The following is a 25108-nucleotide window of genomic DNA, read 5'->3' on the forward strand; positions in this document are numbered from 1 at the left end:
AGGGGCCAGCTTGCTGTCTGCGATCTCTACTTGAGTTGGTCTGATGTAGTCTCAATCACAGCATAGAACTCCAAAGAAGTCATTCAATCCGTTTACAAACTCTTGATCTAAAATAAATCTACCTTTATCATTCCTGAGAGAAAGCTGGTCAACTTTTCTCCACCATGCGATCCAAGCTTCCCTGAAGCAAGAGCTTGCCGATTCTCTACAATGATCTTTCTGATTTTCTCAGACGGCTCGTTTAGATTTCTCGCGCCTGTCCTTGCTTTCCGCTTAAGAATTGATTTTAGCAGCGGGCTCATCCAAGGAGGGTCTCTTGAAGACATCTTCACAGTCTTGGTTGGAAAACATTCATCCATTAATTTGTTTATTATCAGGTGGACAGATTCAACCACCTCTTCCAAGTTCATGTTATTAGTAATAAAACTCCAGTCATACTCGTTGAGCTTTCGATGGAATGCAATTTTTCTGTGCTCCCTGTAATCACGTTTTATACATTTTAGTCTCAAAGGTTTTAATCTGACGCCCGCAGATAGAATGACGCCCTTGTGGTCAGTTTTCATTTGAGCCTCAATGGGATAGTACTTAGAAAAAAGAGATGCATTATTTGTGTGACAATTGTCTAAGACTGAATCACCTCGCGTAGGAAAATTAACCAAGATGTCAAGTCCAGATAGAGTCGATACTTTTCCAGATCAAGCCGATTCAAATCACCACCACACACAACAAGCCCGCTCGGGTGCTGTTCGAGGAAGTTATCCATACTCTCGATGATGTAATCTATGAGATCATCCTCTGGATACCTTGGCTTAGGTGGGTTGTAAATTCCGCAAACTAGCAAAGGCAGTTCTATTTCCAGATTAACAGTCTCATACAGCTCAGATCTTAACACACGTTTCACGTTGATATTGTTCCTCGCGTATATAGCCACACCACCCTTTTCTCTCCTATCATAATCAAACCAATTTCGATCTCTCCTGTAGATGGCATAATTCGAAATTACAACCACCGAATCCGGTATGTTCTTTTTTAAGTGAGTTTCAGAAACAACACAGATGTCAATATCATTTGCAAGCAGGTCGACCTCTAATGTAATGTTTGCTCATATGCACTTTCAAGTTTTAGAAAGGCTGCAAATGTTCAAAAACATACACTTTGGGACGGCAAACTTGTCTGTAGTGTGACCTGTGGTTGGATGGATAATATGGGTAGGCTTGATAACTATGAGATTGTTACTGTTTGCTCCGCATTGCACTGAAGATTTCTTGCGAACTAGGTTCTGTGATACCACTGCTGAAATAGCTTGACCCACCTTGTGAACTCCCCCACGTTTTCCTCGGTATCGAAAGAGACCGGAGCGTTTCAAGTCCTCAAAGATATAGGATCTAGCAGTAAACTTGTAGTAGGGCCGAAGATTGAATAGTTCACTCCCAGCCAATCAGAATCGAGTTTGGGGCAAGTTCCAAAAAACTAGTCCCAATTCCAAAAATCAAGTCTGGGGGGCGTGGCCTAGGGTCAGGGGGCGTGTCCCAGCCAATCAGAATCAAGTTTGGGGCAAGTTCCAAAAAACTAGTCCCAATTCCAAAAATCGAGTCTGGGGGGCATGGCCTAGGGTCCCGGGGTGGTCCCCAGCCAATCAGAATTGAGTTTGGGGCAAGTTCCAAAAAACTAGTCTGGAGTCCAGAAAACATGTCTCTAGTGTTAGAGCGCCACCTAGAGGCCAATATGCCCTCGGCCTAGCCGACTGTGCTAAGCTAGCCCAATTCCACAAACTTGATTCTTGGATTCCAAGTTACATAGGCTTAACAATGGTCGTAATCTGTCGTGACCGGTCACGACAAAAAACATCCAACTCCACAGTCCCCGCAATGGGGCCGGTTCCACAAGTCAAGTCTATTCTCCTAACCCTAGTAGGACTCAGTTTCGTGTATTTCGGTCTGTAGAGTTATGAGTTTGGCTGCTGTCCATGGTGTTTACGTTTCATGTGGCCGCCGAGCCAAGTACCTTGACTTGCAGTGAATGTTTGTTTTCATGCCGCCAAGCTATTTTTATGTATTTTATTTTTTAAAAGGCCTTGTCTGTAGGTGTGTGTGTTTTATGCTTACACATAGGTCTACATTATCGCGCACGCGCGCTTGTGTGGTTATCTCTGGCCATGCCCCTGCGTGAAAGTTACGCAGTATCACTGTCCTGTCCATGGTAATAATCAGAACCGGCTCTGTAATGATAATGCCCGCGTTCTTCTCTCCCTCTGTGGTCGGATGTGTTGAGCGATGTGAGCGTGGGCCTTGCGCAGCTACGCTGAGCCAAACGTAGCTGTAAGAATGTTGGTCAGTTTGAAATTCTCACCCGAATGTGGCACAAATTTTGAAAAATTTTTCATTCTGGCTGGTTCTGCTTGATTCCTGCTAATTCCGAATAAGTGTGATGGGGGCCTTAGATAGGTTGTGTTGGTGTACAGCAATCTTCAAGTTGTGCCACAGATTCTCAATTGGATTGAGGTCTGGGCTTTGATTAGGCCAGGGCTTTTCAAAGTGTGGGGTGCGCCTCCCCTAGGGGGCACCAGAGTTCTTCGGGGGGGGGGGCGCAACGTGAGGAAAAATAAACTAGAATAAGTTACTATTGCGGACATTTAGTGAACTTCAGCTAGCCTTTGCCAGAGACAAAATGGATCAATTTTTAGTACCTAAAGCTACAGTGAGTGAGGAGACAGAGTCTAGGCCAAGCAAAAAAAGAAGGAAGTATGACCACGATTATTTAAAGTTTGGATTTTCATGGACTGGATCTGAAGATGCTCCACTGCCACAGTGTGTTGTCTGCCAAGAGGTGCTAGCTAACGATGCTATGAGATGTTTAAAATGTGTAAAAAAGAGGTTTTTTAAAAAAGCACAGATGTTTAAAATGTGTAAAAAAGAGGTTTTAAAAAGCACATGTTTAAAATGTGTAAAAAAGAGGTTTTAAAAAAGCACAGATGTTTAAAATGTGTAAAAAAGAGGTTTTAAAAAAGCTCATGTTTTAAAATAAAAAAATAATGTGTACAACAACCATTTTTTTTAAATACGAATGGAACATTAAGTATAGCAACAATAAAAATTGTAAGGGGGGGGGGGGCGCTGTTGTTTATTTGCTCTCTGAGGGGGGGCTGACTCTCCCACACTTTGAAAACCCCTGGATTAGGCCATTCAAAGACATTTAAATGTTTATCTTTAAACCACTCCAGTGTAGCTTTAGCAGTATGTTTAGGGTCATTGTCCTGTTGGAACATCAACTTTCATCCCAGTCTCAAACCTCTGGCTGACTCAAACAGGTTTTCTTCCAGAATTGTCCTGTCTTTAGTGCCATCCATCATTCCTTCAGTCCTCACCAGCTTTCCTCTCCCTGCAGATGAAAATATCCCCACAGCATGATGTTGCCACCACCATGCTTTACTGTAGGAATGGTTTTCTCAGGGTGTTGGGTTAGTGCCACACATGACATTTCCCATGATGGCCAAAAAGATCAATTTTAGTCTCATTTGACCAGAGAATCTTCTTCCATGTGTTTGGGGAGGCTGCCACATGCTGTTGGGCAATCACTAAATGTGTTTTCTTAAGCAATTACTTTTTTTCTGGCCACTCTTCCATAAAGCCCCACTCTATGGAGTGTATGGCTTAAAATGTTGCCCGCTAAGTAGTATTGCAGAGTCACTGTCCTTCCAGAACAGGTTGATTTATACAGACACCACATAACAGATCATGTGACACGTTGATTGCACATCTTAATCAACTAATTATATGACTTATGAAGTGAATTGTTTGGACCAACTCTTATTTAGGGGTTTCATATGAAAGGGTGTGCATACCTATGCACACTCTAGATTTCTGTTTTTTTTTCATCTTAATTATTGTTTATGTCACAATAAAACAACAATTTGCACCTTTAAAGTGGTAGGCATGTTGTGCAAATTAAATGGTGCTCACCCTCCAAAAATCCATTTTAATTCCATTTGGTAATGCAACAAAACAGGACAAACACCAAGGGGGATGAATACATTTGCAAGACACTGTATATTGCTGAGGAAATTATTGATATCTATTAATGCCATGGGGACCCCCTCGTTCCAACATTTGAGGTGGTGTATTTGTAGCACCCCACCCCTATTCGTTTGCTTCACCTCATAGTCGACCTCCCCGATTCACCGTGTGACTTCAAAGGGCCCTTGCCACTTGACAATCAATTTTGAGCTATCCATCCATCCATTTTCTACCACTTATCTGGATCCGGGTCGCGGGGGTAGCAGCTTAAGCAGAGCAGCCCAGACTTCCCTCTCCTCGGCCACCTCCTCCAGCTCTTCTGGGGGAATACTGAGGCATTCCCAGGCCAGCCGAGAGATGTAATCTCTCCAGCATGTCCTGGGTCTGCCCCGGGGTCTCCTCCCAGTGGGGCATGCCCAGAAAACCTCCCTTGGGAGGTGTCCAGGGGGCATCCTAACAAGGTGCCCGAACCACCTCAACTGAATCCTTTTGATGTGGAGGAGCAGCGGTTCTACTCTGAGTCTCTCCCGAATGACCAAGCTTCTCACCCTGTCTCTAAGGGAGAGCCCAGCCACCCTGCGGAGAAAACTCATGTCTACCACTTGTATCTGCGATCTCATTCTTTCCGTCACTACTCATAGTTCCTGACCATAGGTAAGAGTGGGAACGTAGATGGACCAGTAAATTGAGAGCTTTGCCTTTTGGCTCAGCTCTCTCTTTACCACAACAGACCGGTTTAGTGTCCGCATCACTGCTGATGCTGCTCCGATCCGTCTGTCCAACTCCTGCTCCACTCGTGAACAAAACCCTGAGGTACTCAAACTCCTCCACTTTAGGTAGCAACTCCGCTCTGACCTGGAATAGGCACTCCACCTGTTTCCGGCTGTGGATCGGATGGCAGCCAAAGGCGGAGGCCCTGGTGTACTGATCCCCAGCTAACAAAACTGGCTTTTGGGATAATTTTGAGCTAGAAGTGGGCAATAATATGGAGTATTTTATCTCCTGCTGTGAACTCTCTAAGGCGCGCACCCCTGTTGTACACCCTGTTGTACATTGCCTGCCTGCCATAAATTCTCCTGGGTTAAGTGATTGAGTGTGTGGAGCTTTGCATGCAGGTTGAGAACATACTGAATTTCATTTTCACTATTTGAAGGTCCCTCCTCCCAATTTTCCCGCAGTATGTCCAAAATACTGTGAGGCTTACACCCATATGATAATTCAAATGGGGAGAATCCCGTGGAGGCTTGCAGGACCTCTTGTACTGCAAATAACAGGGGCTTGAACCATTTATCCCAATTACCTGCACCCTCACTTACACACTTCCAAATTAAGTTTTTAAGTGTTTGGTTGAATTGTTCTACCAAGCCATCTGTTTGTGGGTGATATACTCTGGCGCAGATGGATTTAATCCCCAATAACTAATAAAGCTTGTGAAGTGTGCATGATATAAATGTAGTGTCTTGGTCAGTTAGGATTTCTTTGGGAATCCTGACTTGGGAGATAGTTTTAAATAGTGCCTCTGCCACATTGCATGTGGAAATGTTATGTAGCGAGACTGCTTCTGGATATTGCACTACATAGTTCACTAGGACTAAAACAAAGCAATATCCCCATGCTGACCAATCTAATGGTCCAATGAGATCCATGCCAATTCTTTTGAAGGGGGTGTTGATTAGAGGGACATGGCACAAGGGCACTTTTGGAGTTGTCACTGGATTCACCAGCTGGCATTCGCAGCAAGCCACCCACCATCAACGGACATCCCCATGAATCCCTGGCCAATAAAAGTGGGCCATTATTTGGGCTAGTGTCTTATCCTGACCTAAGTGCCCAGCTATTTGATAGACCTGAGCCACATGGAATATGAGTTTCCTACAGCTCTTTGGGATTAATAACTAGATTATTCGTTCATTGGTTTGAGTGTCCTGCCTCACTCAGTCTAACCTTTAATAATTTATTATCTTTAATAATTGCAAAGTATGGGAAGGAGGGTGTTGCATTTGGCTCAAGAGTTTGACCATCGATTACTCTCACTTGGCCAAAGCCATGATGCAGAGTCTCGTCTCATGTTTGTTCTAATGGGAAATCCTCAAGGGAATCCCCAAGAGAGAGAGGAGGGACAGGCCACTTCCCACTCCTCATATCACTCTGATGCAGTGCAGACATGGACGGCTCTGAGACAGTTCCCTAGTCAATACCACACTGGAATTCCTCTGTGAGGTGTTATTGCAGGACCCGCCCATGATTACATGCTCCATTAAACATTTTAATCCTGGTCAATCTGTCCTCAGAATTAGTGGGTATGTGAGGTGCAGGCTAACTGCCACCTCTACACTATGCTTTTCACCACAAAATAGAATGTGGATGGACACGAGTGGATTTTTGTGAACATCCCTGTATACACACAAAACTTTCACCACTTGTGCATTCCCCAATGCCTCACCTTGAACCAGGTTTTGGTGGATTGAGTTCTGATTTCAGCCAGAATCCACCAACGCATGATATGTATCCCCTCGAATACTCACCAGTATGTGATATGCTCCAGCCTGATTGAGGGCAGTCTTGGGTGCGTTGGGGATCTGGACCACAGCTCCCACCTCCATGACAGAGCACTAGCCAAGGAGATGCCCAAGTTCCCCGCAGTGCCAGCATACCAGCCCAGGCTTCACCTCTGCACTAGCGATTTGGGGATCACTCATCTTGGGTGGAGGGGGAAGGCACAGAAGGGAAAGAAGGGGCGGGACACCACGGGCATGGTGAGCCGGCTGTGTGGGTGGGAGAAGCCCCTGTTTCCAAGGTGAGGGAACAGGGCGGATATGGGGAGAGGTGAGAGGGGGAAAGGGAGAAGGGGGGAGAGAGAGAGAAGAGGCAGGATGTCTGCCTGCTGCTGGAGCCGCCTCTAAATGGTCATCCATCAACTCAATCGCTCGATCTAGAGTAGGGATGTTAATCGATGACCATTTGACCGATGGTTGACCGAATCAACGTCAACCGGTTAATTTTTTTTTTGGTTGTCGGTTTAAAAAAAATCAATCGTTTTGAAGCTGCCGATTTTGGAGCAGAGAACCTGGAATTCTGTGTTGTAAACACTTGGGGCATCCCAAGTGTTTACAACACAGAATTCCAGGTTCTCCGCTCCAAAATGTGGTGTAAGGATGACAGCTGACAAATCAGAATCACCCATTCAGTCATGTCCCGCCCTCCCACCCCAGTTGAAGACAGCTGCCACTCGGTGAAAGAAAAGTCTCAGTGTTGGATTACATACTACGATGTTAACCAGGTACGTAACATCAAGGAAATTCTTGACTATCAAAGAAACAAGAACATGGCGCATGAATGAAGTCGATGGACAAGATCTGAACTAAAACCTGGTTACTCACTGATGTTACTTAGCATCAGACAGTTGCTATGCGGCTAATCAGCTCAGCTCCAGCTATCCCATTCCCAATGGCTGTGCACAATTAGCAGCCATGTAACCGTAATATCAGTAGCTGGAAAACAATTGCAGTATGAGGTCTCTGTGGCTCACTTCGAAGAAAAGTGCCTAGTCCGTAGCAGTATGCAATATCAACACACAGCCTACTGCAGTTAACTGTAAACACCAGGGGCCGTATCAGTAAAACGTCCTATCTTCAATGAAAAGTTAAGATGGGACAAGTGTATGATAGGATTGTTTTCAATAGGCTACTCAATGCAAGCACCTGTAGCGACTGAGCTAAAGCTTGCTGCTTAGAAAATGATGGCAATTTATTGAGAACATGTTCACACTGATATTTTTAATGCCAAGTTGCAACTTAACAAAAGTGCGTGCCCCTTGCTGACACGGCCGCAGACACAGACCCGGGTGGAGAAGGACAAGGAGGAGGGGTCGAGGGGGGATTTCACGCTTTTCATGATGTCTCTAAGCTGGAGCCATTTGTTCTCCGTTCCAATACAAACCCCTCGACATCAGTGCCGCGTTTGACTAAATGTTTCACGCTGTAGAAAAGGTAATGTGAGTGGAGGGCAGCGACTGGGACTGAATGTGCGGATGCTCGTGGTTAGATTTAGAATAGATTCTAATAATTCCAATTCTAGAATTTTAAACTCATAGGTTAACCGACTTTAACCGGCTAATGAGGCTCGGTGGTCGGTCAAGATTTTTTTTAGTTTTCGCCATCCCTAATCTAGAGATGCCAAGTAGTGGCATTGGACCCACTCTGCTGTCTCATTGGGTCATCGTGTGGCCCCATTTTTGTGAGCGTGATGTGGGGTGGGTCCACAGCAGTGGCAGTCAAGGACTCCGCTGATGAGAGCAGGTGCCGGAATACCTGGTGATCTTCCTGCTGGACCTTCCCTGGCCCCGCCCTCAATTCACAAACCAACACTTGACCATGCCCCTGCTGCCTGTCAGATTTTTTTTGCTCCTTTATAGCTGTTTGATGAAGATGAAACAGAGTTTGAAATGCTGTGTGCTTCAATATGATAGACAATCAAAAGACTCAAAAGTTTCTTTCTCAAAGTGGCCATCTACTGAATCTCAGAGCTGATGATAGTTAAACTCAATGTGCATGGAGCACCTTGGTATACTGTGTCTCAGTCTTTTAATCTGTCATTCAGCTTATCTCTGACAGCTCTGAATGGCTTTCAAAGACCCTGTAGTGGAGGGAAAGAGAGAGAGAGAGAGAGACTGAAAGAAGCATTTCAGTAAAGTGCTTGCCGAGAGATCTGTTTTTGGGCAGACTGCACCTTTGCTAGTGTCTGTAGACTCATGAATGAAGCTATTCAGCCTCAGATTGGGTCATCTCCATGTGAACAGCATAGAATTAAAATTTCCTCACAATCTCTGATCTCTCATGAATAAATGCCCAGTTTCTGAACTACATAATTACTGAATTATCTAAAATTGAAGCTGTAGATACAATATGTTGTTCTACCTGTTTAGCTGTTCTTCACTGTGCTTGCAATGCCTCTACTGGTGTGTGTGTTGTTGTTGTTACTGTTGTATTCTAGAACCTGGATGGGACTTGTATTCAGTCAGTGAATCTGGTCCTGAATGAGGACCCCCACACTGAGGTCACGCTCAGCCACAATGGGGAGGTGTACATAGCAAGCCAGATCCATATCGCTCTACCATATTCAGATGGTAACACATTGTTATTTCTACAGACAAAGATGATAAGTAAATCCAATATCATGCTACTGTGCTTGTGTTAAACTTAAATGCATGCATTTTTATGTTCCTACATAGAGATATTTCAGATCCAGGAGCTGTCATCCATGTTTGTCCAAGTAAAGACAGTGCAGGGTTTACGGCTACAGTACAACTGGAAAGAGTTCCGGCTGTACTTGCAGCTTAGTAAACTGTGGAGGGACAACACAGTGGGGTTATGTGGTACCTTCAATGGCAACATACAGGATGACTTTCTGTGAGTATCTTGCGCTTCATCTTATTTTAGAAATAGTGTGGATGCTGCACTTGTATGGAAAATAAACTTTCCTTTTTGAAACTCACAGTGGGACAGATTCTGTAATCTACGCTGTTTGTACACTTGATTTGAAACGTTTATCCTCCTGCTATGGCAAATGTCATTGTATTAAAACAAACATCTTACTCATAAACTCCAACATTATAAATCATGGTCTCTTCCATTGAGCTATGTTTTCTGTATATTTTGTTTGTGTGTTGTTTGTCTATTGTATGCATGCATGCATTTTAGTGCACCCTCAGGCATGATAGAGAGCTCTCCAAACTTGTTTGGGAATGCTTGGCGCTTGCCATCAGCCTGCATGCCACGGCCCAGTTTGCCTCAGCTGGATCCATGTGATACTCATCAGCAAGCCGGTAAAACACACGTGTATACACACACACACACACACACACACACACACACACACACACACACACTTTTAGAGAAATTATAATCTGGGTGTATGTAAAATGATTTTATTTAGGTGGCTATCTGTTTTAAATTGATCGATCCCTGGCTTTGGATTGAGTCAAAACTGGATCTTGCTTCATTTATACTGGCATATACTTTTTTTGTGGTGATTTTTGCTATTCTGAGTTTGCATATTTGGACATTTTTTTCATAAATAAACAAGTAAATAGTTTGGTTTCAGTGTTTCGCAGAGATTTTCTCTTTGTCAACACACAGGCAATTCAGCGTAAGTGTATGTTTGGATATATTTATTTTTATTCATTTCCAAGGTTCTGTATTGCAAATATAAGGTTAAAAAATGGAAATTTGTCATGGATCATGTTACTGGACAGAATTGTGGAGCTTTTTAGGAAAGTGGTGCTCATATAATGAATGTACAGCAAACGTGTTTGAATATATTCTCACCAAACTTTTTGTAATAACATATTTAGTGATGGTTACATTCACTGTTTGTCTTTCTTTCTTTCTTTCTTTCTTTCTTTCTTTCTTTCTTTCTTTCTTTCTTTCTTTCTTTCTGGAAGTTGGTAAAACTTAAATTTAATCTGTGCATTTTTGGCAACTACGCTTTCGATTGTGTTAAATTCCAACCACTGATGTGCACATTGATGAAACTTGATCCAATTTCTTTTTTCTGTAAATTTGATTCAGGGGCCAGCTGAATTGGAGGATACATGTAAACTATTTTAGATTTTTCCTTATGCTAATATTTTACATTTATGCCCATCTATGCCCATTCGCATACTTTTCCTGTAAGCTTTGATAACAAAAGACATCATCCACTTTAATAAGAACACCTATACACCTGCTCATTTATGTAGATATCCAGTCAGCTAATCATGAAGCAGCAGCCCAGTGGTTAAAAACACTGGACAACTTATTGGAAGGTCATGAGTTCAAATCCTGGCACTGCCAAGCTGTCGCTGCTATAACAACATACAGGTCAAGAATGTCAGGTAAAGTTCACATCAGAATGGGGAAAAAGTATGATCTCTATGACTTTAATAGTTGTTGGTGCCAAATGGGCTTGTTTGAGTATTTCAGAAACAGCTGATCTCACATGATTTTTGCACCCAACATTCTTTAGAGTTTAGACAGAATGGTGCAAAAAGAACAAATAAACAAAAACAAAACATCCTGTGAGTGGAGGGTCTGCAGGCTGAAATATTCAAACCAGCCCATCTGATGCCAACAATCGTGCCACAGTTAAAGTCATAGAGCTCACACTTTTCCCCCACTCTGATGTTTGATGGGAACATTAACTGAAGCTCTTGACTTGTATCTGCATGGTACATGATCTTGTGCATTGTGCTACTGACACATGATTGGCTGACTGGATAACACTATAAATGAGCAGGTGTACAGGTGTTCCTATTAAAGTGGACAGTGAGCGTATAGTTTAAATAGAATAAAAGAGTTGTTATTGTCACTGCACTGCCACTGTATAATTTGGGTAATGTCTTATTGGGCTGTATAAGATGGGCAGAAGTGTTTCAAAGAAGTTAGACATGACATTTCATGATGACTGATTCTTCTGGCTTTGCATTTCTTAGAAATTAGAATGACTTAAAAACTAAACCAAAAAAAACAACAACATAATTTTGCTGTAAAATGCATTATTTCATTGTTCCACTCAACTACATCTAATGTTTACACTGTGGTTTTGTCACCATTTGACAAGTAATGTGATTGGCCTACTTTCTCTTGATGTGTCATAGAAAAGCTCTAATTGGAATTTCTGTAGATGTCCTGAAATATTGCCTGTAGAGACTGCAATAAACATTTTTGCTATTGTTTTTTGCAAATCATTATTGGCAACATTTTTACCATGTTAACACAAATTTTTATGTGGATACCACAAACAATGTACTCAGAAGCCAGGGATGGATGAAATTAACATTTTTGAGGCTTGGCTCATAGTCTAATTGAGGTCAGTTACATAACATTAAGCTGCATGTGTGTCTGCAAACTTATACTGCCTGGATTCAGCATCCTATGCTGTGGAGAAGTGTGACGTATTGATGCAAGAGGTCTTTGCTGTGTGTCATGAGCATGTGAGTCCCATGGCCTTCCAGCTGCAGTGCCGTGCAGATGTGTGCAGGTGTGGAATGCCGTGTCTCTGTTCTGCTCTTGCCCACTACATGCGCACCTGTAGGAAGCACAATATCATTATTGAGTTTCGCACACACGTGCCTGAATGTGGTGAGTGCCTTTATGTAACTCCTAAGCAGCACTACCAACAATTTTAATTCATTTATTTCCTAATACCATGCTGAAACCTCTATATGTTGTGCAGCTGTGACATGCCCACCAACGATGGAATATGGCGTGTGTGTGTCATCTTGTGAACGGCACTGCCTCTCTCTGTCACTCCCACAGTTTTGTGGAGATGAGTGTGAGGAGGGCTGTGTGTGTCCTCAAGGGACATACTACAGCATGCACACACAGACCTGTGTTAAAAGGTACACTGACCAGCATTATGTAGCTTAAGAGAAAGCCTAATGTATTATTCTGATCTGTTTGTCCCAGTGGCTTTGCACTTCTATATTACAGTGCTTACACTGAAAATGTTCTACTACCACCCACAGACAGTCCCAGTTTAACACTTACAGTCTGATGAGTTTATAAATGCAGGTGCTTTTCAGTCCAACTGGCAGCACAAAATACACAAAACAGTTCCTGTCATGACTTTCAGCTCACAACTTTGTTGGGCTTCTGAGCATTCCAGAGACTCAGTACCTCTTTAGGTCCAGCCACCTACTGGGAGAAAAAAAATAACCATATAATTAAACTCCTCTCTCTATCTGATGCTTGACTACATCCCTACTCCCACATGTAGTTTTTCACCATTATGTAATGTAAAGGGCCAAAAGGCAGTTAAAAAAAAGAAAGAAAAAAATAAACTGCTGGTACTTATCAGACTATCTGCAAACTTTCAATGCTTGGGCTTGGTTCAACTCAAGAAAACAAAATTAAGGGTAGCACTTGAAAATTTCATTGAAATTGTAACTAAATAATAGAACTTTCTAAAGTTGCATGTTAAACTTGATGTATAAATATTAGTCTCAAAATAATGATAATTAATGTACAGCATATATGATAATGATACAATTAATTATATACAGTATATACAGTGGCTATAAAAAGTCTACACACCCCTGGTAAAAAATTGCAGGTTCATAGGCATTAAAAAATCAAAACTAAGATAAATCATATCAGATCTTTTTTCACATTTAATGTGAAATAGCAGAATTCAAATGGAAAGCATATAGAAAGGTTGTGGGGGAAGAATAATGCATGAAAAGAGAAACTTAAAATAACCTAATTGCACAAGTGTACACATCCCTTAACTAATATTTATTTAAAGTACATTTTGCTTGTAATACAGTCTTTTTGGGTAAGAGTCTACTAACTTAGCACATTGTGATTTGGTAATTTATTCCATTCTTTCTTGCAAAAATACTCTATATCTATTGAATTGTCAGGGAAGCTCCAGTGTACAGCACTCAAGTCATTCCACGGGTTTTCCTTAAGATTTTGATCTGGGCTTTGATTGGGCCATTGCAAAACTTTGATCGTCTGCTTCTAATGCCATTCCTTTCCTTGACTTTTATTTGTGCTTTGGATTATTACTGTGCTAGAAAGTGAAAATTTTCTTTAACGTCAGCTGTCTAATAGAGGCAGTTTGGCAGATTTTGTGCCAAAATATATACTTAGTAGATACGTGTTATTCGAGGCTCCACATGATATCCTCTATCTTGACTAGAGCCCCAGTCCCAGCTGAAAAGAAGCAGCCCCAATAGCATGATGCTGCTTGCACCATGCTTCCAAACATACAGTTGAAGTCAGAATTTTATGTACACAGACATTAATGTCAGCATAGACATGTGAATATCATGTCTATATTGGGAGTTCAATGATTTCTTTGAATTGTTCTTTTTCAGTGGCAGAATATGTACAATATACATCTTTAATAGAAAAAATAATAAAACAAGAATTTGATGCACACATTTTAATTTATTTTGGGTTTTCTGAAATCAACACAGGGTCAAAATTATACATAAAGTGTCAGGTTCAGGTTGCTGACAGGAAATTGGTTCAGATGGTCAGGAACAACCAAGTAACCATCAAGGCACAGGGCTGTCATGAACTGGAAGCTGCTGGAACACTGTCTACAGTTAAATGAGTTTTACCTGACCATGAACTAAGAGGCTGCCATCCAAGAAAGAAGTCCCTGCTCCAAAATCAACACAAACCAAGTTTGTAGCTGACCACATAGACAAAGAAAAAGCCTTCTGGAGGAAAGTGTTAGGTCAGATGAGACAAAGTTGTTTGAGTTGTTTGGCCACAATCACCAGAGGTACAGAGTTGTACCAGTTGGTGGTGGTAGCATCATGCTCTAGGGCTGTTTTGCTGACAGTGGAACTGGTGCATTGAAGTAGATGGAATAATGAAATAGGAGTATTACCTCAGAATTCTTGGACTGGATACAGCAGGCTAACATCATCATCATGTTTTCCCCTATGGCCTACTCTTGGCCCTTGGGCACGACTGAAGGCCAAGACTATTGTCCAACAGTCAGTGGAATTCGGATTTATCCATCATTGTCCTTCTTATTTGTCTGCGGTCCATACTGAGTCTCTTTTTGACATTTGTCCAGATCTTATTCGGTGTTCGCTTGTCGAATAATACTTGCTTTTCCAAGGCATCGTTTTCCAAGCGACACACATGTGCCATATATTTCATGTATTGCCCATGGCAAAAGTCTGTTATGTGGTCAGTGTTGGTAATAGTGCGTAGTTTGTCGTTAGATATTTTGTAGGACCAATTAAGTTCCCCTTCAGCTTGTGTAGTTGGATCCACACCTTTTCTTCACTGGGATTGTGTGGGAGCATTTTTCCTAGCATATCCCCCAGCCACCATCTTTCTCAAAAAGCCATTCCAAACATTCTCGATCTTTTGGAGGTCATCTGCTGTCAGCTCGTAAGTTTGAATTCCATATCATAGACGCGATCTCACACACGCAATTAGGATCTTGATACGTGTGTCCAGATATATTTCTCTATCAGTCAGAAAGTGTTTTAACTCGTCCCACTTTTGGAACGCAGAAGCAATTCTCGAGTGCAGGGCGGCAGCCGACTTTTCTGTGTTCGTAATCAAATGGCCTAAGTAACGAAATTCTCTGATGTTTTTAATGAGGGTGTTATTTACAGAGAGTAGGGACTAGGGCTGAACGATCTATCATTTTCGACCGAAAATCGCGATCTCAGACAACATGATTTTGGGATCGTCAAAGCCGCGGTTTTTCTCAGTGCTCCTAAACTGACCCATGTTTTGTTTCATAAATAAATTGTCCTCATTTTTTACACTACAGACAAAAAAATTACATCAATGTGTTCAGGAGAGCCTTGTGGCACTCAGCGTGAAAGAATTTTGTGAATATCTCCTTCCGTTTTCATGTAAATCCCCGTTGTTTGGAGGGAGCACTCTGAGGAGAAACTGCCCTGTCTGTCTCTGTGCTCAGCATGCGGGTGGGGGAGGGGATGCTCGCTCTCTCTCTCACACACACACACACACACACAGGAGGGAGGGGCTGCTCGCTCTCTCACACACAGGAGGGAGGGGCTGCTCCCTCTCACACACACAGGAGGGAGGGGCTGCTCCCTCTCACACACACAGGAGGGAGGGGCTGCTCCCTCTCACACACACACAGGAGGGAGGGGCTGCTCTCTCTCTCTCTCTCTCTCTCTCTCTCTCTCTCTCTCTCTCTCTCTCTCACACACACACACACACACACAGGAGGGTGGGGCTGCTTGCTCTCACACACACAGGAGGGAGGGGCTGCTCCCACACACACACACACACACACACACACACACACACACACAGGAGGGAGGGGCTGCTCCCTCTCTCTCACACACACACACACACACACACACAGGAGGGAGGGGCTGCTCCCTCTCAGAGAGACACAGGCTTGTAGCATCAGGGCAAATCACACATTCACACAGTACAGCTCAGCTCCAGCAACTGTGACTGCTGCGCGCACTGCATCACTCTCACAATTTCCCACAGGAGAATTGTTGGCTCTAATTTATAATGCTTATGTACATTCTTTTACAAAAGTGCAATATTTTGATGCTGCTGAGCCATTGATCAACCTTTTTTTATGTCTGATATGTTGTAGATGGGAAAAGTAAAAGAAGCAAAAGTTTACTTAAGAAAGATGGCTCTCTTTTTATTTTAAGTTATTATAACTTGCTCCTCAGGCACTCAATGTTAATAAACAGGCCTACATTTGAAATCTGTTGACCTCAGTTTTCATTCTTGCATTAGCTTTATGGAATTCATTGTATTAATTAATTTGCACTGAAACTCGATTTAAAGAAAAAAAAATCATGGCTGAAATCGAAATCGCAATATCTGCCAGAAAAATCGCAATTCAATTTTTTCTTAAAATCGTTCAGCCCTAGTAGGGACCTCTGAGTTCTGATCGGCTCGTCGACATTGAAAGCCATGGTCTCTGTTTTTGAATATGACATTTGCAGCCCAAATCTTGAGAAGGCATCATATATAGCGAGGATTTTACTGAGCTCTTCAGTGCTATTAGAGAAAAGCACCACATCATCTGCATATAATAGTTCCGTCACTCTTAACTGACCAGTTGCTGTTGCTCTCTTCCGATAATCACGAGGTGAGACTTCATTTGGTATCTGGAACTCTATCAGCACAGCAGTGTCTGGAAACTGCTTCTTTATCTCATACTTTGTGCACCTCAAGACAAAGTCCATGTACAGTATATATTGAAAATTAGGGGACTTTCAAAGGCGCCTTGGCAGCATCCATCAAACGTTTCAAAATGCTCCACAGCACCCTTGATGCAAGCCTGTGTACCAATGTCTGGCCCTTAGGACAGACACCAATTTAGGACAGGACAGTCGAATTTCTAGCACACGGAATAGTGCCTCGCGCGGGACCCAGTCGTATGCTATTTTAAGGTGGACAAAGCAGAGGAACAGTGATTGCTTTTCCTTCTCTAGAATATGTCGAGTGATATATATGGCATCACATGTGGCTCTATTTTTCCTGAATCCAAATTGTGTGTCCAGCAAAATAATCTCGTAGATCGTCCTTATCCTCTCCATGACAATAGCTGACACAATTTTTGACATCGTTGCAATTATTGACAAACCACTGTAGTTTTCAGCCAGATGTTTGGAACCCTTCTTATGAAGGCAAGTTATTGTGGAGATTAGCCACGCGCTTGGAATCTTCAGGCATGTCCATATAACACCTAACAAAAACACTAAATATTGAAGGAGTCGTGTAGATTGGGAGTACTTCAGTTGTTCAGCGTAGATACCATCCGTGCCCTGACATTTCCCGTTGTTAAGCTAGTACAACCCCAATTCCAAAAAAGTTGGGGCAAAGTACAAATTGTAAATAAAAATGTAATGCAATAATTTACAAATCTCAAAAACTGATATTGTATTCACAATAGAACATAGACAACATATCAAATGTCGAAAGTGAGACATTTTGAAATTTCATGCCAAATATTGGCTCATTTGAAATTTCATGACAGCAACACATCTCAAAAAAGTTGGGACAGGGGCAATCAGAGGCTGGAAAAGTTAAAGATACAAAAAAGGAACAGCTGGAGGACCAAATTGCAACTCATTAGGTCAATTGGCAATAGGTCATTAACATGACTGGGTATAAAAAGAGCATCTTGGAGTGGCAGCGGCTCTCAGAAGTAAAGATGGGAAGAGGATCACCAATCCCCCTAATTCTGCGCCGACAAATAGTGGAGCAATATCAGAAAGGAGTGCGACAGTGTAAAATTGCAAAGTGTTTGAACATATAATCATCTACAGTGCATAATATCATCAAAAGATTCAGAGAATCTGGAAGAATCTCTGTGCGTCAGGGTCAAGGCCGGAAAACCATACTGGGTGCCCGTGATCTTCGGGCCCTTAGACGACACTGCATCACATACAGGCATGCTTCTGTATTGGAAATCACAAAATGGGCTCAGGAATATTTCCAGAGAACATTATCTGTGAACACAATTCACCGTGCCATCTGCCGTTGCCAGCTAAAACTCTATAGTTCAAAGAAGAAGCCGTATCTAAACATGATCCAGAAGCGCAGACATCTTCTCTGGGCCAAGGCTCATTTAAAATGGATCGTGGCAAAGTGGAAAACTGTTCTGTGGTCAGACGAATCAAAATTTGAAGTTCTTTATGGAAATCAGGGACGCCGTGTCATTCGGACTAAAGAGGAGAAGGACGACCGAAGCTGTTATCAGCGCTCAGTTCAGAAGCCTGCATCTCTGATGGTATGGGGTTGCATTAGTGCGTGTGGCATGGGCAGCTTACACATCTGGAAAGACACCATCAATGCTGAAAGGTATATCCAGGTTCTAGAGCAACATATGCTCCCATCCAGATGACGTCTCTTTCAGGCAAGACCTTGCATTTTCCAACATGACAATGCCAAACCACATACTACATCAATTACAGCATCATGGCTATGTAGAAGAAGGGTCTGGGTACTGAACTGGCCAGCCTGCAGTCCAGATCTTTCACCCATAGAAAACATTTGGCGCATCATAAAACGGAAGATATGACAAAAAAGAACTAAGACAGTTGAACAACTAGAATCCTACATTAGACAAGAATGGGTTAACATTCCTATCCCTAAACTTGAGCAACTTGTCTCCTCAGTCCCCAGACGTTTACAGACTGTTGTAAAGAGAAAAGGGGATGTCTCACAGTGGTAAACATGGCCTTGTCCCAACTTTTTTGAGATGTGTTGTTGTCATGAAATTTAAAATCACCTAATTTTTCTCTTTAAATGATACATTTTCTCAGTTTAAACATTTGATATGCCATCTATGTTCTATTCTGAATAAAATATGGAATTTTGAAACTTCCACATCATTGCATTCCGTTTTTATTTACAATTTGTACTTTGTCCCAACTTTTTTGGAATCGGGGTTATACAATAGGCTAGTACAATAGCAACACCAGCCAGCCCCCTCCCTTTCATTCCATTGTAGACAACCTTCCAGCCACTGAGGATGGGATCATCGAACTCAATTTCTCCTTGGCCAGTGATGCAGGTCTCCTGCATGCAGCAGATGTCTTGTTTAAGCATCCTCACTTGCATCACACATTCCTCCAGTTTGCTTTCGCACTTTGCAGTACGAACGTTGATTGTGCCAATACGTACATGGTGATAAGGTGGAGGTTTGTCTTTGTCACCGCTGATGGCCATAGCTGCCATGGAACTGGGAGGGTGACCTCTGGGAAGGTCGCACACAAAGCAATAGTAATAATAATACGACTAATACTAATATTTTAGTTATTCAACTAAATAATAAATAACAATAATAATTATAATTCAAAAAATGGACACAAAATTATGAGTTGGATATTTCCGAGTAATTATCTACCTTTGGTGATCTTAGTTAACTAGAGTGAAAGAGGCTACTTTACAACCTAGTCGCCAGTGACTCTGTTGGCTCACTCGACCGCAAGGCCAAGATCCCCAGGGTGCACCTGTCCTATTGACAGAGGTGGAGTCTGGCTAGGGTGTGATAGGCATTTAGGCTTGTCTTCACAAACAAAAACTACACAAGTTAATCAAAACAATTCATCAATATCCTCATGAGTGAAAATATTGTAAAATATATTACTCAGTGTCCCAGATGTAGTTTGTAAGAAAAATATAAGTGGCATATTTCCCAATAAAAAACCATGTCATATATATATATATATATATATATTAGTGCTGTCAAAAATGTCGCGTTATTAACGTGTTAACTTGACTCAATTTTAATGGCGATAATTTTTTTATCGCGAGATTAACGCTCTGTGACATGATGCCACGCCCCGCACAGCCAGAGTCCTCTGCCCTCCCCCGAAGAGCCACGGTGCTCGGCTTAAGTTTCGTTTTCCCATCGGCGGCTCCAGCCCCACTTTGCAGTGGCTGTGACAAGACGTGTTATGCTCTGAAATAAAAATAAAAAAAAACATTGGTACAACCAGTGTTCGAACTATACCGATATTTTTGGGGGGTCCCTTTTTTTTCCCTTGGGGGTGCTTGCGCTTGTCTCAGAGCGCGGATCTCCATCGCGCGCTCACTTCGGATATGCAAATGCTTCCCGTTACACACGATTGCTATGTCAATAAACATCATTTTGCCAATAGAGTGCTTCGAGATCAGCGCGAACCCGGCGGCGGCCATATTGGAAGTCAAACGTCACTGTGTCAGTGCATTGTTGTTGCTCAGCGAAGCAAAATGCCGAATACGTGTGTCATTGTTGGCTGTAGTAGCCGGGGGTAAAAGGGTGGCAAAAGCTTCCACAGACTCCCTAAAGTTGTGACAAACCCGGGAATTGCAGCACAGGAGAAAAGCGAGTGGAGGAGACGACAGTGGCTGGCTGCCATTAACCGATCAAATTTAGGACAACTTGACTGTATCTAGATTTGTTCTGATCACTTTGTGACAGGTAGGTTAAATTGTCTTGAATTTCATAGTTACTAAAATAAATGTGATACAAACTATTATCTTTTCTATGTACTTTCAGCAATGATTAATGGATATATTTGTCACATTAGGTAGCTTATGTCTACTGCAGTGCATTGTTGCATCAAATGGCATTTAAGATCTAGGCCTAGTAATGTTTATGTACACATGCTGTTAGTACAAGTTACATACTAGGCCTACATTTTATTCACTGACTAAAATAATTGATAATTATGCGGCAACAAGCTGGGGTCAGCTTTCCATTCCTTCTCACTAACAGTGTATGGATCTACATTCCCAATAAAACGTACCTTCTCAGCATAACACTCCCGTGCCTGCTTATCCAAACTTTCACAGTAGTGCTCCATCACTTCAGATGTCTAAATTCTTAAAAAATCAAAGCTTCTAAGCCCTCTAACGCGGAAATGAATCGGTGAATGTTTACTCTATGATGTGTACTCTATGAGCGCTCTGGAGCGAGTGACTTCCAAGATGGCTGTGCCGACCGCATGGTTACTATTTTTAGCATCATCTCAGAGCACTCTATATTTTAGAGACCCCCCAACATTTCCCAAATCATGTTTTCAAGGGATCTCATGTCTGTTTCAGGGGATCTCGGATCCCCCGAGTACCCCCGTAGTTCGAACGGTGAGCAAGCCCATTCACTTTTTATACTGATAAGAGAATTACAATGGTTTTTCATGTGACAAAAATGTGCGATTAAATTGCGATTAATCGCGAGTTAACTATGACAGTCGCGACATTAATCGCGATTAAATATTTTAATCGCTTGACAGCACTAATATATAAGGGGGCGGCACGGTGGTGTAGTGGTTAGCGCTGTCGCCTTGCAGCAAGAAGGTCCTGGGTTCGAGCCCCAGGGCCGGCGAGGGCCTTTCTGTGTGGAGTTTGCATGTTCTCCCCGTGTCCATGTGGGTTTCCTCCGGGTGCTCCGGTTTCCCCCACAGTCCAAAGACATGCAGGTTAGGTTAACTGGTGACTCTAAATTGACCGTAGGTGTGAATGTGAGTGTGAATGGTTGTCTGTGTCTATGTGTCAGCCCTGTGATGACCTGGCGACTTGTCCAGGGTGTACCCCGCCTTTCGCCCGTAGTCAGCTGGGATAGGCTCCAGCTTGCCTGCGACCCTGTAGAACAGGATAAAGCGGCTAGAGATAATGAGATGAGATGATATATATATATATATATATATATATATATATATAAATCAGCATCTCTATGTATAGCAGCCATTTCATTCCAGGCATTGTGCTGGAATTGCAACACAAGCACACCTCATTTTACTTAATGAGGTACTGATTAGGTGATCACCTGAACCAAATCTTATTTAATAACAAAAAGTATAAAAATTACTGTTGTGATTATCACTATTATCTTGTAATTGGACCAGTTTGGATGGCAAAAATAGTGCTAGTTGTACCTTAAATTTAATTTGTATACAAATAAAAAAAATCTATTCATCATACCAAAAAAGTTAAAAAGAAAAGTTTTGAGTGAGAAAAGAAAGAGTTCAATTCAGGCTATACTGGCAGAGGGATACAGTGAGCATCAGGTTGCTTCCATGCTCTTCCATTCCTTAACTCCAATGTGCTGCTGTAGGCAGCTAAAATAACAACAATAATTTTGTCAATGTCCAAATATTTATGCACCTGACTGTATTTCCCCCCTTAATTAATTTCTCATTAACAATGTGTACTAGACCACATATTACTTGTATAATGAAGTTGTTAATGTAAAGCACATATGTATTGTGTAGGAGTGAATGCCCATGCTCCTTCCTGGGAGCTGATTACTCTCCTGGAGATGTGATTCTGACATCATCAGATATCCAGTAAGATCCTGGCATATAATTGTCCAATGATTGCATCTGACTAATTTGTCTGTTTGTCAGTGTATAAATAAATTAAACTTTTTATGCTGATTCTCCATGTAGAATTTGTCAAGATGGAAAACTTGTCTCACAAAGCATTATTACTGGTGAGTGTCATTATTAATGGCTTCATGTCTGAAAACTGAGCCCCAAAGTTCAAATACAAATTTGCTGAATTGAGGTGGGTGGGTGTGGGTAGGTGCAGCTTGAGGGAATGTTTCAGTATAAATATTTATATATTCATAAATATCTTGATATTTTGCAAGGAGTTTTGGAAGAACTGAAGAATTTTTATATGAATAAAAAGAGACCTATATGTGATTTTACCTATTTAAATGATAAATTTGTTATATTTCCTTAATTGAATGAGCTGAATGATTACCCTAGTGTGTCATTACTGGATCAACCAGTAGTATGCATACAGTATGTGCACTCTCTTTTCAGATAAACTGTGTCCTCCAGGGCAGGTTTATGTTGATTGTGGGAATATGGTGGAAGGACCATCAACTAGTAAAGGTTTGGCTTGTGTCCACACTTGTGAATCATACCTGCTTAACCTGACCTGCTCCAGCCATGAGCCCTGTGTGCCCGGCTGCATCTGCCCACCAGGGTAAGTATACTGCTGGCTCTATTTTATTTTTTAACTCCTGTATAGCATTTATTCAGCTCAGTAACAATGTTATTTTGATTAGGATCAAGGTCAGGATCACCAAACTATGATTTTCTGGATTTACATAAGCAGCCTGGCAAATAGAAACTGTCAATCACTTGAAATCAGATACATAATTAATTTCTGTTGTGTGATTAATGTTAATTAATTGTGAATTAACATAAGACACTTTCAAATGGAAAGGAGATTTACAGTGCCTTCCACAATTATTGGCATCCCTTGTAAAGATTAGTAAAAAGGCATAGAAAAAAAATCCACCTTTTGGTGAAGTAGCTTCATCTCTTACTAAAAAAAAAAATAGAATCCAACCTTTAATTGAAATAAACTTATTCAGAGAAAAGCACATCCCACATCAAGAAGTATTTTCAACAAAAAAACACGTGCCACTGTTATTGGCACCCCTGGAAATTAGAGTGAACACAAGGTAACTGAAGCATGTTTTCCCAATTAAATTGTACATTTTGAGTTGATTGGCATGTGTAGGAACATTTAAGCTGTAATCTGTGACTTCCTGATTAAATGGGGTACAAATATGAAGTGACCCAAAGGTCAGATTCCCTTAGTCATCCATCAACATGGGAAAGATAAAGAGAACATACAAACCAGAAGTGTGTTGACCTTCATTAATCACAGAATAGTTATTAGGGGATAGATTAGGGATAAAATTAGCTCATGTTTTAAGTCGTTCAAATTCTGTAAAGCTGCTTTGCGACAATGTTTATTGTTAAAAGCGCTATACAAATAAACTTGACTTGACTTGACTTATTTTAAAAAGCTACTTACCTGAAAATGTACACTTCTACTGTTGGGACAAAAAAAAAAAAAGTGGACACCAACTGTAACTATTCCAAACTTGCCTGGAAGAGGATTAAATTTTATTTTTCCCCCACATACAGTGAGGAGGATAGTAAGAGAGGCAAAAAAAATCATAATTTCTTAGTTTTTGGGGCTATTTTTCCTCCAAAGGCCCTGGAAACCTTGTTTGGGTACATGGCATCATGGACTTCATAAAATACCAGGACAATTTAAATCAAAATCTGGCTGCATCTCCCAGAAAACTGAAACTGGGTCATCCTTGGACCTTTCAGCAAGGGCAATGATCTAAAGAATGTCCAGATCAGCACATTAGCAGACCACAGAATCAAGCTTCTACCATGGGCATCTCAGTCCCCTGCCATGAGCTCTATTGAAAACTGTGGGGTGAGCTAAAGGGGAAAGTGCACAAGAGAGAGTCCAAGACTCTGGATGATCTGGAGAGATTCTGTAAAGAGAAATGGTCTCAGATGCCCTGCTATGTATACGCCAACCTTATAAAATACTTTTGGAGAAGACTTGGTGCTGTTTTTCTGGCAAAGGGAGGTTGTACGAAATATTAAGTGTCAATAATCATGGCAGATGTGTTTTTGATAAATAATTATTTATTGATGAATATTTCTCCAAATAAATGTTTCAATTAAAGGTTGGATTTTTTTTTCTTCTCCCAAGTGAGAGATGAAGCTACTTCACTGAAAGGTGGATTTTTTTCCCCTAACCCTTTTTACAAATCCTTACAATGGGTGCCACTGATCGTGGAGGGCACTATGTTTGATTAAATTCGAAAAAATTAAGTTTTCCGCTTGCACCTATTTTAGTCAAACAGCAAAGACATCCAAACCATTTCCCATTTTACATTATATCCCACATATATTTGCTTTGACATACAGTGCATTAAGATATGTAACCTCATTTTTAACTGAACAGCTTTGTAAAATAGCAGGGACAGGTGTAATTTACAAACTGTAATAAAGCACTTTTTCCCCCTCCATCAAGGATGGAAGGAATTAAAAAAAATTATTTTTATTCAAACACTGAATACAAGGGGCTTAAAATGTAATATGAACACACAAACACACTCACTATACCTTCCATCCATCCATTATCTGTAGCTGCTTATCTTGTTCTACAGGGGCGCAGGCAAGCTGGAGCCTATCCCAGCTGACTATGGGTGAGAGGCGGGGTACACCCTGGACAAGTCACCAGGTTATCACAGGGCTGACACAGAGACAAACAACCATTCACATTCACACCTATGGTCAAGTTAGA

The 25108-nt window shown here is 41.6% G+C and overlaps 1 protein-coding gene across 1 annotated transcript in view; it reads left to right on the top strand.

Annotated features, from left to right (window-relative positions):
* Window positions 1-25108, top strand: part of otog (otogelin) — a 550025-nt gene that overhangs the window by 210611 nt on the left and 314306 nt on the right. The window contains exons 15-22 of the mRNA XM_060911543.1: window positions 9006-9138; window positions 9244-9421; window positions 9713-9837; window positions 11921-12133; window positions 12228-12393; window positions 22243-22317; window positions 22420-22463; window positions 22801-22966. Coding sequence (XP_060767526.1) covers window positions 9006-9138; window positions 9244-9421; window positions 9713-9837; window positions 11921-12133; window positions 12228-12393; window positions 22243-22317; window positions 22420-22463; window positions 22801-22966 — 1100 coding nt within the window. The remainder of the gene's footprint in view (window positions 1-9005; window positions 9139-9243; window positions 9422-9712; window positions 9838-11920; window positions 12134-12227; window positions 12394-22242; window positions 22318-22419; window positions 22464-22800; window positions 22967-25108) is intronic.

The sequence above is a fragment of the Neoarius graeffei genome, chromosome 27, assembly GCF_027579695.1.
Source record: "Neoarius graeffei isolate fNeoGra1 chromosome 27, fNeoGra1.pri, whole genome shotgun sequence".
In the NCBI taxonomy this organism is placed as follows: domain Eukaryota; kingdom Metazoa; phylum Chordata; class Actinopteri; order Siluriformes; family Ariidae; genus Neoarius; species Neoarius graeffei.